We start from the raw sequence: 13,655 nt of genomic DNA, 5'->3' as shown, positions 1-13,655 counted from the left end.
GAGACCAGTGGAGGTCCAGCAATAGTCATTTGAGGCCAGTACAGGAGCAGCACTAGTTAACATGGAGGCCGCTCCTCTTAAAGCTATACCGACATGACACAGGGGGTGGGCTAGTGCAACATCCCTGCTGATTGGAAGTGTTCCGGGCATCATGGGAAAGCGCTTTTCCCGCCCGGAACACTTCCTGCTTTCTAAAATGGCGGCTGCCATTGTAGAAAGCAAGAAAAAAAAAATTCGGAGCGGACTTCCAAAAATCCGAATCCGACCGGACTCGGACTTTTGGGAAAATCCGACCCGGATCCCATACCAACCGATCCAATACAGGAGAGAAAAGAGCGCTGCACCTCACACCTATGGCTGACACCAGTGCCTCTCGGCTGCATATAAAACATCAGAATTTTGTGTATGAATTGATCAAGCCACACTGCCCCATGTACCGCGTGCAGGTATCTGATACACATGGGTCCCTACACTAAGTCCACACTGTGCCGGTCAGTGACCACCACCCCCGCAGGCGTACACAGTCAGGGAAGGGAGGCCATGGAACGGCCCTGCGACCCCCGTATCACAGAACCAGTTCACTCATCTCTAGTCTCTAGCCGCTTTCTGGTGTAGAAATGGGACCTGGGACGTGATGTATCAGGCCGGCTCAACCAGTCACACCGCTACAGCTACAGACTGGCTAAGCGGGTCTGAAATGTAACGTCCCAAGTTTTGTCTCTAGACCAGGAAGTGGCTGAGGATAGGGGGACCGGAGAGGCAGACATCTGGCACCAGCACTGGAGCCGGGAAGGTAAGTGCATGTTTTTTTTTTTGTTTGTTTTTTTACCAACCCCCTTTCTGACTAGTTAGAAAAAAAAGTCCCTCCCTTAAATTCTCCTTCAAATGTGTTAATCAGGATCAGTAAAACATTACTGCTTTCTTTCAGATTATTGTTCTTAGTTTGTGTGTGTGGTAGTGAAGGTCATGTGCATTAAAGTGAATGGAGCACAGTTCTAATACCAAACACAACCTGAGGTTTTTCTACCCCTGGATAACCCCTTTTACTTTTTGTTCAGCAATGTGTGTTATACGCAAATTAACAAATTAGACATGAGACAGATCAGTAGAAAAGTCAGCACAAAGTATCGTCTTCTCCTGCGGCTTGGATGGGCCATTTGTTTGAAGCTAAACCTTTGATGATTAAGCAGCTGCCACAACACAACAGTGAATACAAGGCTGATATAACATCTAACAAGACAATATTACCGGCATATTGGAGCCGATTTCGTATCCACCTGTTCAGTATATGTTGAAATGCTGATCTTTTGTGCCGTGTAGTCTTTCATGCTGAATAACAATGATATCTATTGTCTCATTCTGCAGGTGCAGCCATTGTCTTACAGGCTTTATGATTGACGGGTCGTAGAAAGGCGACTGCGATCAAAGAGTATCATCCTAAAGAAAATGCTCTGTCTCTGGAGGGAGGTTGTTTTCTGCCTTCTGTCTATTATACAGTGCTTTAAGGCCCTAGAGATACCACTTGAAGGTGAGTTGTGCTTATAATTTTTTGAATTAAAATAAAATATATATATTTATTACGTAAATTAGCAAATAGTCAAAAAATAAAATATTACACCTATCTTGTTTCAGTCATTTGGATATATAAGATGTAGGTGACCTGGGTGGCTCTGGCTTGAGTTGGTGTAGACAGTGTGTGTTTTTATGTTCTGTAGTTGTATTCTGTTCCATACCTATGGTTATATTAGATTACACATTATATTTTGTCATTTTTTTTTATCATGCAGTTGTTCTTCACTGTAGCTAGGGTATCTATAGGAGCCCAATTTACAGGGGGAAAAAAACTCTCTTAGTGGTGCCCCGTATTACTGGCAGGACTGGTAGGGGTATGACAGGATCCAGCAGCTCTGGCATGTGGTGGCACTGATAGATACAACAGCAATAGCCTCTGTTCCCTATAGATCTGTTATTGAGCACTCATTGTGACTGGGGTCCCTTAAAGGGAACCATTCGAACCATTCAGTACATTGTGCTGATATGGTTCCCTGCAGCAGTGTCTAGAGCCACTGTGCAGCCCACTGCACATACCCTCCACGGCTGCAACAGTAGCATTGCTGAGGAGAATGTTTAATCAAGCCGTGCGAGGCCGGGAGAGGGGCGGCAACTAGTCATCTGGGCGGGGAGCCGGTTGGGGCTAGTCACCACTCTCTCCCTGTTGGCACGCTTGTTACCGCTGTCTCCTGGCCTTGCGTGACATGATTAAACATCCTTTTCTCCTCGGCATAGCTACTGCTGCAGTGAGGGGCAGGTACGTGCTGCAAGCTGCACAGTAGATCTAGACAATGCTGCAGGGACCCATATCAGCACCGTGCTGATTAGTTTCCTTTAAGATTAATGTCTATTGGTTTTAATGGAGCAGCATCACAGAAGGTAGGGGGTTTCCTCCCACTGGCGGTGGGCCAGCATGCCTCCAGTGCTTTAGGTTGGGCCGGTGCTCGGTAATAGACTGGCGCCGTGTGCGAGAAATTGGCCGCAGTTCAAAAATAGAACCATGGCAATAGCATCCCCGTTCCAGCGCTGGCCTATTCATGGTAAAAACAGAAAAGTAATGCACCTGTTGGTACATTCGCTTTAAGTCTCGTGTAAAACTCTTCCCTGGTGCTGGATGCTGAAAGGATTTTTTAAAGATTTCTTTATCTCTTGAAAATGAAGAAAAAGTCTGATGACATAGGCTTCCCATTCAGACAGAGGAAAAAAGACCATTGGTGAAGTGCCCAGTTATCTAAAATAGGGAACTATATGTATAAAATGAATTATAAAAATTCTGATGCTTTTCAAATTGATAAGACCTACAAGTAGCTCTATATATTGGAGAAGTCTGGCTAAAGTTTTTTGAAAGTATTGTATTGCTCCCCAAAAGTTATACAAATCACCAATATACACTTATTACGGGAAATGCTTATAAAGTGCTTTTTTCCCTGCACTTACTACTGCATCAAGGCTTCACTTCCTGGATAAAATGGTGATGTCACGACCCGACTCCCAGTGCTGTGCGGACTTTGGCTGCTGGAGAGGATGATGGCAGGGGACACTGAGGGACACAGGGCACTGGAGGGACACTGAGCATCCCTCTGCCATCACCCTCTCCAGCAGCCACAGCCCGCACAGCTCTGGGAGTCGGGTCGTGACATCACCATGTTATCCAGGAAGTGACATCACCATTTTATCCAGGAAGTGAAGCCTTGATGCAGTAGTAAGTGCAGGGAAAAAAAAAATAAAGTGTAAATTGGTCATATGTGTAACTTTTGGGAGGCAATACAATACTACAATACTTTAATAAAAAATTTTGCCGGAGTTCTCCTTTAACTATATAGATTTTTAATATAACTTTGACTGGTCATGAGAAATGATTAGTGGCTGCTAGTTACGGCTCAACTGCCCTTTCCTTGACAGAGTACTGCCTTTTTTTTTGCTTTTCTTTTTGTTTGTTTTTTTATGACAGGGTTTTGCCACCAAGAAAACTCATGGTCTATTCAGAGGAAACCACTGGGACCCCAACTAATCATGTCCCACGCACTTTTGATTGAATGGAGCGGCAGTCAGACATGCACGCTGCCGCTCCATTCTACTCTATTGGCCAACAAAGAAAGCTGAGTACAGTTCCCAGTGCTCACCCATCTGCGTCAGGCCAATAGAGTTGAATGTTGCTCCACTAAAAAAGAAGCAAATGTTCTTCTCCGAGCGGTCAGTCCAAATTGTTATTTGTTAGGAAATATTTTGTAGGCTATGTTCCCACTACAGGAACATACTTTCACTTATCGGGAAAAGGCAGTCATCTATTGATAATGAAGGCCGCAAATGATGGTTAAGATCATCATTTGCGGCCTTCATTATCAATAGATGACTGCCATTTCCCAATAAATGACATCACGTTTCCGTAGTGGTAACATAGCTTTTAAAGGGTTTTCAATGAGTTATTCCCTATCCACTGGAAATTTTCAAAGGCCCCATAGAGAATGAATCAAGCAGTGGACACAAAGATGCAGTTCACACAATTCATTCTGGGGATAATTATGTTCCTGTTCTTGGAGTCAGCAGGGGTCCTAGAAGTCAGATACCCATCAATCTGCTTGTTATCCTCTATTCCAACTGAGATGAGAATAATCCTTTAAAGAGTCACTGTCGTATTTTTTTTTTGCAGAAATCAATAGTCCAGACGATTTTAAGAAACTTTGTAATTGGGTTTATTAGCCAAATATGCCATTATCTGCATTTAAAAAGCCTTTTCCCAGGTCCCCCCCTCCCTCCTTTTTTCCATCCACTGCAAAAAATCGGGAAATTGTGACTTGTTGCATCAGACGTACCCAGTCTGTTCTAGGGAGAGGGGAGGGGGGAGGGGGAGGAGGGAGTTAGCCGACAGCAGAAAGCAGATAACAGAGGATTACAGGCACAGAGCTCGGTGACAGCTGTAATCAGAGCTCAGAGAGGTCAGTGGTGACTGTCAGAGGAGATAAAGGGTGAGGTATTTGTAGATTAACTCTTTGTTGTCCTGTTTTGGTCTTTTATTTAGCTCTCTCCATAGGAGAACAATGAGGACAGGGGGGAGAGCTTCAAACTGCTTTTTCATGATAAAAATTCATTTTTTGGCTAATAAACCCAATTACAAAGTTTCTTAAAATCGCCTGGACTATTGATTTCTGCAATAAAAATTTCAGGACAGTGAAACTTTAAGGTTTGCACCTATTGCATTACTGTCATACAGTGCTGCTCTCTCTCTCTCTCTCTCTCTCTCTCTCTCTCTCTATTATTAGACATATAATAGAGTCAGCTGACTGAATATTAGCATTCACCTTGTTTTATTACATTAAGTATTACTCACTTCCTATTAGGTAAACATACACAAGGAGTGTTTCTTATTAGTCCCTCCAAAAGTGCTGACAAAGCTTCCATGGTCCGGCCCTGGGTTTCTCTTTGTTGAAATACAGGTTTTATTTTTAGAAAATTAAATTATCTCTTTCATGAAAACAGCACTGATGGCAGCGTTCATGAACTTTAACATTTACTCTTTTCAGAGTCTTCTACGTCATTATATCATTAGTTTATTTGCAATTTCTCAGAGTAAACTAAAGTTTTACAATGGGAGATGTCAGCAACATCTGGTGCCACTGGCAACTAATTGGGGGGGTAACTTGAATGCATAGGGCTTCAGAGCAAAATGAGATTGTCCCCATACCAGTGATAAAATACTAAAACTGCACCATAAGTAACAACATTTAAAGGTATGAGTGAGAATGATGACGTCAAAATGTAAAAGAAATGAAAGTAAGGCTTTAAATGATCTCCCTCTGCACATAACCATTACTAGCCACTAGTAATAAACAAATCGGATTTGTTCCAAATTTTACAAAAAAAATCAGATTTGTTCGAGTCTGAATTTTTTGTGATTCACTTTGGACTGCTGTCAAAGACAAGAGCCCCTGCCCTGTACTTACTGAGTGGTCACTAAGTTATATAATACTCACCTGCTCCCTGCTCCTGTGTATGAGAAAATCCCTGATCTGGACCTAACCACAGACAGGAGTGGGGCATGGGTGAGTATTTCTGTGCAACAAGCAGAGGATTGGGAATTCCACTCCTTTTGACAGTGTAATAAGTAATCCTCTCTATACTGAAGAATACATCTTTCTAATAGTAAAAACAAGAGGTTTGGAACAATCCCTAGGCCCCCATAGGACCATTTATAGATATATCATTGTCTAGCTTTATTTTTAAAATAGATCCCATAAGCTCGCTCACTTTTCTATCCTTATCCCAGCTGACTGTCAGTTTAGCAGAGATAGCGATGGGAGGGGGAGCAAGGAGGTGTTACAGTATATATAGTTTATATATAACATTTCTCTATGGTCTGAAAGCACAGGCAAATATATTAGAGGTACTAAGTGTCTCCTTAAAGAGGTATTCCGCTGAAACATAACTTTTGATATGTTGCTGCTCATGATGAGAATAACAATTCATTCCATACTTGTTATTATCGATTCAGTCTCCTTTTCCCAGTTCTCAGTTGCTGCTTTCTGCTGAAAACACAAAAACTGTGTGTGAGCTTTTCTCTTTGTCTCCACCTCCTCCCCCCCTCCCTTCTGAGACGGCCAGCTTTACCTGCAGCATTGTCATTTCTTTGTAATGCTGAGAGAGTTAATCACAGTTAGTTCATTTGCAACTTGACCTTCCCAGCATTACAAAGAAGCTACAAAGTTGCAAAGAAAGCCAGCCAGGGACTTGTTTACATCTCAGAAGGGAGGGGGGAGGAGGGGGAGACAAAGAGAGAGGCTCACACACAGATTTTTGTGTCTTCAGCAGAAAGCAGCAGCTCAGAACTGGGGGAAGGAAACTGAATAGATAATAATAAACGTTTAAACCCCTTTAACCTAACAGCTATCTAACAGTGTCAGCAGCTTGAAATGTAAATGGAAGCTGACAGATTCCCTTTGAGCCTCTGAACGCCATGTATGTTGCCTAAATGTGTCAAAAGTACCTATAAGTTCTATAGAAACATAAATGCATTTTACATGTGCCTACATAGTACAAACTATGCAAATGCTTCACTCACAGATCACGTAGTGTTTATTGGACATACTCATAAATGATGCATAGTTTGGATATTTTATGGCTGCGCTTTAATTATTTCCAAGGTAACATTGTATCTAACAAGTCCTAACCAAACTCTGTATTTTCCTAAATGCAAAGCTCCATCGGGCAGCCCGAATAATCATCCTGTTATACAGAATACTGTTAGATAATATTTGATGACCATAAAAGTGATTAATCTGTAGCCATAGAAATGTAGGTCTCTCATTGTGCTGCCATCCCGGTAATGAGGATCTCATATCCTTGTCAGGACAGATCATTGATGATAGCTATAAATTACCAGGCACTTACAATTAACCCGAGTACTTGCAGCTAATGATGATTTAGATTCTTTGCACTGCCGGACCTTGTCTACTTCTTCCCCATTGATTGTTACAGTGTTTGACAATTTTCTACGTGCATTGAATTTTCCTGATTATACATCATAGTGGATTATGTTGATGCATTGTAAACAAAGATCCATCCATAAATGTAATATAATGATCCATAATAAACAAGGCCAATCAGTCATCCTTGCTAAACAAATAGATTATAAAAAGGAAAGAAAGAATGAAGGATTTTTTTTACTGAAGCTGAAGCAAGGACGTACGTACCTAGAGGCAGCCCGTGAAGCTTCTATGGGCCCCCTGGAGTGTCGGGGCTTCTTCAAGGTCAATCTTATTTCTATTTTATTGGGTTGTAAAATCCTTGCAAATCTCCAACATATAGTCACAGCACAAAAACACAGTTTGAAGCAAAAACTTTCTCTTTCTTTCTATCTTAATAAGGAGAAATCCCACTAAATTAAAAAAAAAGTCAGGGGGTGTGGTAAAACAATAAACAAGCTAAACTTACCTATCCTCATGCCCCATAGTGCCGCTCTGGCGTCCCATTGACAGTCGACGGTGACCTGTAGCACGCCTAGCTGCAATGTCACGTCCCAGGCTAAGGGATTGTCCACTCGGCAAGTGTCCCACCCCAGTCCCTGATTGGCTGAGTGAGCAATCACTTAGCCGGACTGTGACGTTGCAGCTAGGAGAGCTGCAGGTCACACCAGCCCAGTCACTGACTGGTTCAGTGGACAATCGCTGTGACATTATGTGGCGGACTTCTGCTGGGTGATCCCCGGTGATGTTGTGTTGGAGGCTCAGCCGGTCACTTGCTAGGTGGTGTAGTGTGATGCCACTCCGGTGGTGGTTGGCCAAGATACATCTGGACCTTATAATGTTACTTTGTGACGCCGGTTGGGCAGACAAGTGTGATGGCACGCCTACTTTTATTTTATAAGGCTGGTTGTACCCTTTTCCCCTGTGGACAGTGTCCTGCTAGGCTGCTACAGGGTCCCTTGGGATGATACTGCCACCCACAGAAAGGGGAAATGTCCCAAGGCTGTAGTGTATGCTGTGTCGATGTGGGCTGAAGAATCACTGAGTCTCTTTAGCATAAATAATCTTGGTTTTACTTGAAAGGTACTTGTGTGCAGCAAGTTATACAGCTTTACTTTGACAAGATAAGTTACACTTGATAGTTCCCTTGATAGAGCACTACTAGATAATACACCAGATAGCACAATAACCAGATCAGCAACAGGAATAGAGTGAGGAGTACAGTCGTGCCGACTGAGTAGCGTGTTGAGTGATACAGAGTAGCAGAGAGGAGGATGCTGTGAGAGTCTCAATCCAAGTAGTACTGTGCTCTGCCGGCATGTGGGAGGATGAGGTAGAAGAATAATTAGAAGAAGAAAAAGAGAATACTTGTGCCTGTGTATTGACCTTTGAGTCTTCACACCACCTTATGCCCACTAGTTTTAGGGGACCAGTTCTAGAGGGTGACACAAGGCCTAGACCTTGTTACCTGGGATGAGCGGAATGCTGAGGGTTCCCTGCTGACAACCGTGCTTTGAGATAGAGTTCCTAGGCTTAATACAACTTTGCTCTCTTCGGATTAGTTCCTAGCTTACTGCTGTCTGTGGATACTGTCCTGCTCTGTGACTCTCCTAGTCCACGGTGTGGGTTGAGGTTTTCTCTAATTTGTCCTATCTTGAAAGGGGTTTAACACTGCATAGTGTTGTGAAGCATTACTGAGAAGAAACTGTTAGCTGAATTGCGTCTTGCGTGCTACCCATACGGGGTTCTGAGTAAGACTGACGTGAGAAGGGGACATGGCAGAGGGCCAGGGCTCGGAGAGAACCACTGTAGAGAGCTGTCTAGCTTGCATCCTTCCTCTACAATGTCCAACATGAAAGACGTATACACTTCCTCTACCCATGTGACTTCCTTCTTCAGCGTATCTAAAGTGCTCTGTGAGTGGGTGAAGAGTGCAAATAAAAGAAGTAAAGAAAGACATGATAGGAGAGAAGAAGAACAGATTTCTATAGGTTCGCAGATCCATGTGACATACAAACAAACAATAACCCTTCACATACTTCCGCTGTGCAGCATTTGAATACACATATCTATAACAGCGACATCTAGTGGCAAAACTTTATCACTACCTTCATCACCACTTACATAATAAGTACAGGCTTTTTTGAAGGGTGTAACCAACAGTAACACCCGTGGTAGGACACCACAATTGCAGCTGAAAGAGAGAGAGAGTGTAAATGGTGTACCTGAGAGAGAGTGTAAATGGTGTACCTGTTTTTCAGCTGAAAATTATTCCCAGCAGCCGTCAAAGGGACACAGGGTTTAGGTTTAGGTTGTTTATTATTTTCATGCAGTTCTCTGCCTGCCTTAAAGTTGGACTTGGACTTTAAGTAAACAATGCATACAGTTCAAACCTTGTGAACCAATGTGTAACACCCACGAGTGACATTATTCACATGGACCTTGTCTTCACATCCTGCATAGACACTCTAATGTCCACATACAAGCAGAGATCTAAGTGCATATCAGGGAAGCAAGCAGGAGTGTGAGCTATCCCCCCTTAGTCTTTGGGGCGTGTCCCTCTTTGTCAAGTGGTGTTCGGGGAAAGCCCCCTCCCCCCTTTGTCAAGCGATCTTCATGTGAGGGAGCTATTTTATATCTTTCCTTTGGAGCCTTTGGAACTGCACTGACGATGATAATAATAATAATAATAATAATAATAATGATAATAATAATAATAATAATAATGATAAAAGACCTTGATTTCAACTTACCCATATCTTTTTCCTTACAGTGGAGCAGTTGCCAACGATCATTGAAGTCACCACAGGCACCCAAGTTGCTTTTCCTGTAGGAGAAGATTTCACCATCAAGTGTAAAGCTAAAGGAAACCCAGCCCCAGAGTAAGTCGTAATCTGTTACTAGCTGGGATAGAAGCTTTGACCACGTCTATAAGGAGCAAATTATATCTAGAGACCAATAGTAGATCAAATCTCAAGTGGTCCAGTATTATAACCATTGCCAGGGCCCTTATAATCTTCATATTTTCTTATACAAAATATATATTATACAGTATATATATATTTTCTTCATATTAGGTATCATTGGACAAAGAATGGACATCCATATAATCCATTGACAGACCAAAACGTAAGGACTGTGAAGGATTCGGGCACATTTATTATCCATAATGATGGCAACATATTATCCTACAATGGATCATACCGATGTTATGCCTCAAATAAGTTAGGAACTGCCGTATCGGAAGAGACAATTTTTCTCATTCCAGGTATGTAAGAGATTACTTCTACTTATGCTATTATGCGGATACAGAGCCTAATAAAAGATTAAAATAAACAAAAAAGTAGGGATGGTCCGAACCTGCCGAGGTTCGGGTTCGTACGAACCCGGACTCTCGGCAATGATTCCCGCTGTCTTAAACCTCCGTGCAGAGGGTGAAAAACTGGGATACAGCCTATGGCTGTGGGTGTATCCCGGTTTTCCAGGTGGTCCTCCCGCTGTATCCACGCTCTGCACGGAGGTTTAAGACAGCGGGAATCATTGCCGAGAGTCCGGGTTCGTACGAACCCGAACCTCGGCAGGTTCAGACCATCATTACAAAAAAGGAGCCAGATATATAACTAAACCTGGATTGGTGCAACCATAGAAGTGGTATAACATGTAATTTTACCATTGCCAATAAGGGTATACGTGGACAGTCTGTATCCACCAGGTAGAGCAGCTCTTCTCTCTGGCTAGTACAATGGGTTCACATTGAGGAATCCTCGCGGATAAGTTCTGGGGGAATCCATCGCTCGTACATGTTCACAGCGGCACGCATATCGGCCCATGCCATAGACACCATTCTATGGCCGGGCGGATTCCGCCTTCTACCAAAAGAACTGACGTGTCAATTCTTTTGGTGGACAGCGGAATTCAGCATGTTCGTACACTTTAAGGTCAGCGTTCCTACAAGAATAATATATTTAAAATGTTAAGAGAGTAATGCTGTGAAGGTTAACCACTTGTTGACCACCTATAAGCGTCTGGGTCCTCATACAAACCGAAAAGAGAGGAGAGAAAATACAAGGCAGTCCGCAAGTGAGAATCATATAGAGTGTGTACAAGTGAGAAAATAGTGAGCAAAAGTAAGCAAAAAAAAAAAAAAAAAAAGCCCTATGATGAAAACAATTGTGCCATAATATGTACAAAGCCTTTAAGAGATTACAATGAGCTTGATATATTGTATTTATTTTTTTTAGGAGATCCAAGATTTCCCAAAGAAGAAATCCAACCTGTAGTATTAGAAGAGGGAGACCCATTGGTTTTACACTGTGACCCTCCTCCTGGTATCCCTCCAGTTAGTGTTGTTTGGATGACACAAGGTAAGGGTATACTGTACAGTGATCCCGCTACATGAACGCGGTTAGTGGCATAGTATCTCCTCACTCAGTCATGTATTGTTGCTCATGATATGCAGAAACCTTTTTCCCTTCGTTAGTAATGTACATTGTACATAGCAACCTGTCAGTGTGTTTTTGTATTTTGAGCCTTGGGTAAAAACTGTAATTATTGCTAGATATGATGTTCATTGATATCATGTATAAGGCCCTGTTCTCACTGAGCAAAACTAGCGGAATTCCGCGGCGGAATTGTCCACCGCGGAATGCCGTTAGCCTCCCGCTCATAATGGGAGTCTATGGGAGGCGCGCTCTCCTGCCCTGCCCTGCCTAGTTTTGCTCAGTGGGAACGGGGCCTAATAAATTATATTTGTTAAGATATTTTATATTTTAAAGGCCCCCACCAGACACCAAGCCAGGCTAATATTTAATTACAACAATCTACGTTTGTGCCCTGAATCGCGTCATCTGCAACCTTTTTTAACCTATAGATTGTGTTTTATTATTTTAATGTTTTAACTAAAGATAAGCAAATCTACAATAGGAAGTAAGCAAATCACTTCATTCCTATCTGCATTCTGCTTACCAGACTGCAGGCTTTGAAGTCTGCTCCGCTTCTTGATGCTCCTCCCCAGGTGCTGGGAAAAGATGGATCCAGTCCTAGGAAACTGGGATTTACTAGGACAGTAATGTAAATATGTAATAGCAATGTCAAATCGCAACACTGCGATTTGATCTCTAACATTGCCTTTCCTTAGTCCTAACAATGCTCCCAGTGCTCAGATACCCCCAGGACTTATGGTAGGGAATAATGAAGGAGCCAATCAGCAGTCATATGAAAGAAACAGAATCAATGTTAGCACCTAAATTTAGTAGCTGGAACCTTAAACAGACTAACGAATTACTGAAATCCAGGCATAACAAGAAACCAGCATGGACCAAGCATAAACTAACCCTGCTGTCATGCAAACATTACAATACAAACATTACAAACACAACATTATTCAAACATTACAATAAACGACTGATGACACGGTAGGACCACTTCATTCATTTAGGAGATTCACCTCACAGGCTCACCAATAAAAACTTTAGACACGTAAGGGCCAGTTCACACTGTAAAATGGGCAGAATTCCGCCTTGCCACTGTGGAATCCCGCCTTGACGTCTTTTTCAATGATACGGCTTGCGTGCCTCCTGCCAATTCTTTGAGCGAAGAGTGGCAGAAGCGGAGGCATGTGAGCCGTCCCATTGAAACAGACGGCAGGCGGGATTCTCTCTGCCGATTTTACTCCATGTGAACTGACCCTTAATCCTAAAATATTACCTAGACTAAACCTTCTGTGAACATCTATGGTAACATCACATTATATCAGCTATTGACCTCAAGGCGAGCGGCTGAAACAGGACACCATTTCTATTAACCCTTTCAGGTCCTTTTAAATCTAGGTAGTAGAACAATGTATTGTAGGCGTGATCCCTTTTAATCTGTTTTGTTGTAGACCTACGGCAGATCCCTCTGAGCAAGCGCGTGTCCGTTGGACTTGATGGGAAGTTATACTTTGCGCATGTGGTTCCTATGGACAGCAGTATAGATTATTTCTGCGTTGCTGTGTATTCCAAGATCAGACATATGTCACAGAAGACACCAGTGAAGCTCCGTATACAACACAGTAAGATGATTTGTCTAATACTCTGTCAAAGTCGGATCATTGGCAAGATTCTTTACCTAGGGCACCATTTAGAGAGAGGGGTATGAATAGCACTTTCTTTGGAGCATTAGAGAGAGAACAACGCCATGTGACCAGAGCCCAACTTTTGTGTTCCTGTAGAACAGGGATGGGGAACCTTTGGCCCTCCAGCTGTTGCAAAACTACAATTCCCATCATGCCTGGACAGATAAAGCTTAGACTTTGGCTGTCCAGGCATGATGACAACTGTAGTTTTGCAACAGCTGGAGGGCCAAAAGCTCCCCATCCCTGCTGTAGACGGAAGCGGTAATTAGAGGAACGTAAGAATTTTCCATTCAACAACCACCGTCTTAAAGTGTCACTGTTGGTTCTTTTTTTGCAGAAATCAATAGTCCAGGCGATTTTAAAAACTTTGTAATTGGGTTTATTAGGCAAATCTGCCATTATCTGCATTCAAAAAGACTTTGTCCAGGTCCCCCCCTCCCTCCTTTCTGTCATCCACTGCTCATTTTTAGAAAATTGCGTCTTGTTTACATCAGACGAGCCCTGTCTGTTCTATGGAGAGGGGAGGGGGT

The 13,655-nt window shown here is 42.7% G+C and overlaps 1 protein-coding gene across 3 annotated transcripts in view; it reads left to right on the top strand.

The window, feature by feature from the left end:
• The window catches only part of CHL1 (cell adhesion molecule L1 like), a 54,873-nt gene that overhangs the window by 11,966 nt on the left and 29,252 nt on the right, over nt 1-13,655 (top strand). For all 3 annotated transcript variants that reach the window (XM_069967142.1, XM_069967141.1, XM_069967143.1), the window contains exons 2-6: nt 1,366-1,528; nt 9,784-9,892; nt 10,088-10,278; nt 11,252-11,374; nt 12,892-13,062. In XM_069967142.1, coding sequence (XP_069823243.1) covers nt 1,447-1,528; nt 9,784-9,892; nt 10,088-10,278; nt 11,252-11,374; nt 12,892-13,062 — 676 coding nt within the window. In that variant the 5' untranslated portion in view covers nt 1,366-1,446. The remainder of the gene's footprint in view (nt 1-1,365; nt 1,529-9,783; nt 9,893-10,087; nt 10,279-11,251; nt 11,375-12,891; nt 13,063-13,655) is intronic.

This window comes from Dendropsophus ebraccatus, chromosome 4 (genome assembly GCF_027789765.1).
Source record: "Dendropsophus ebraccatus isolate aDenEbr1 chromosome 4, aDenEbr1.pat, whole genome shotgun sequence".
Taxonomy (NCBI): Eukaryota; Metazoa; Chordata; class Amphibia; order Anura; family Hylidae; genus Dendropsophus; species Dendropsophus ebraccatus.
Note: the sequence above shows the minus strand (reverse complement) of the source record. Positions and strands in the feature narration are given on the sequence as shown.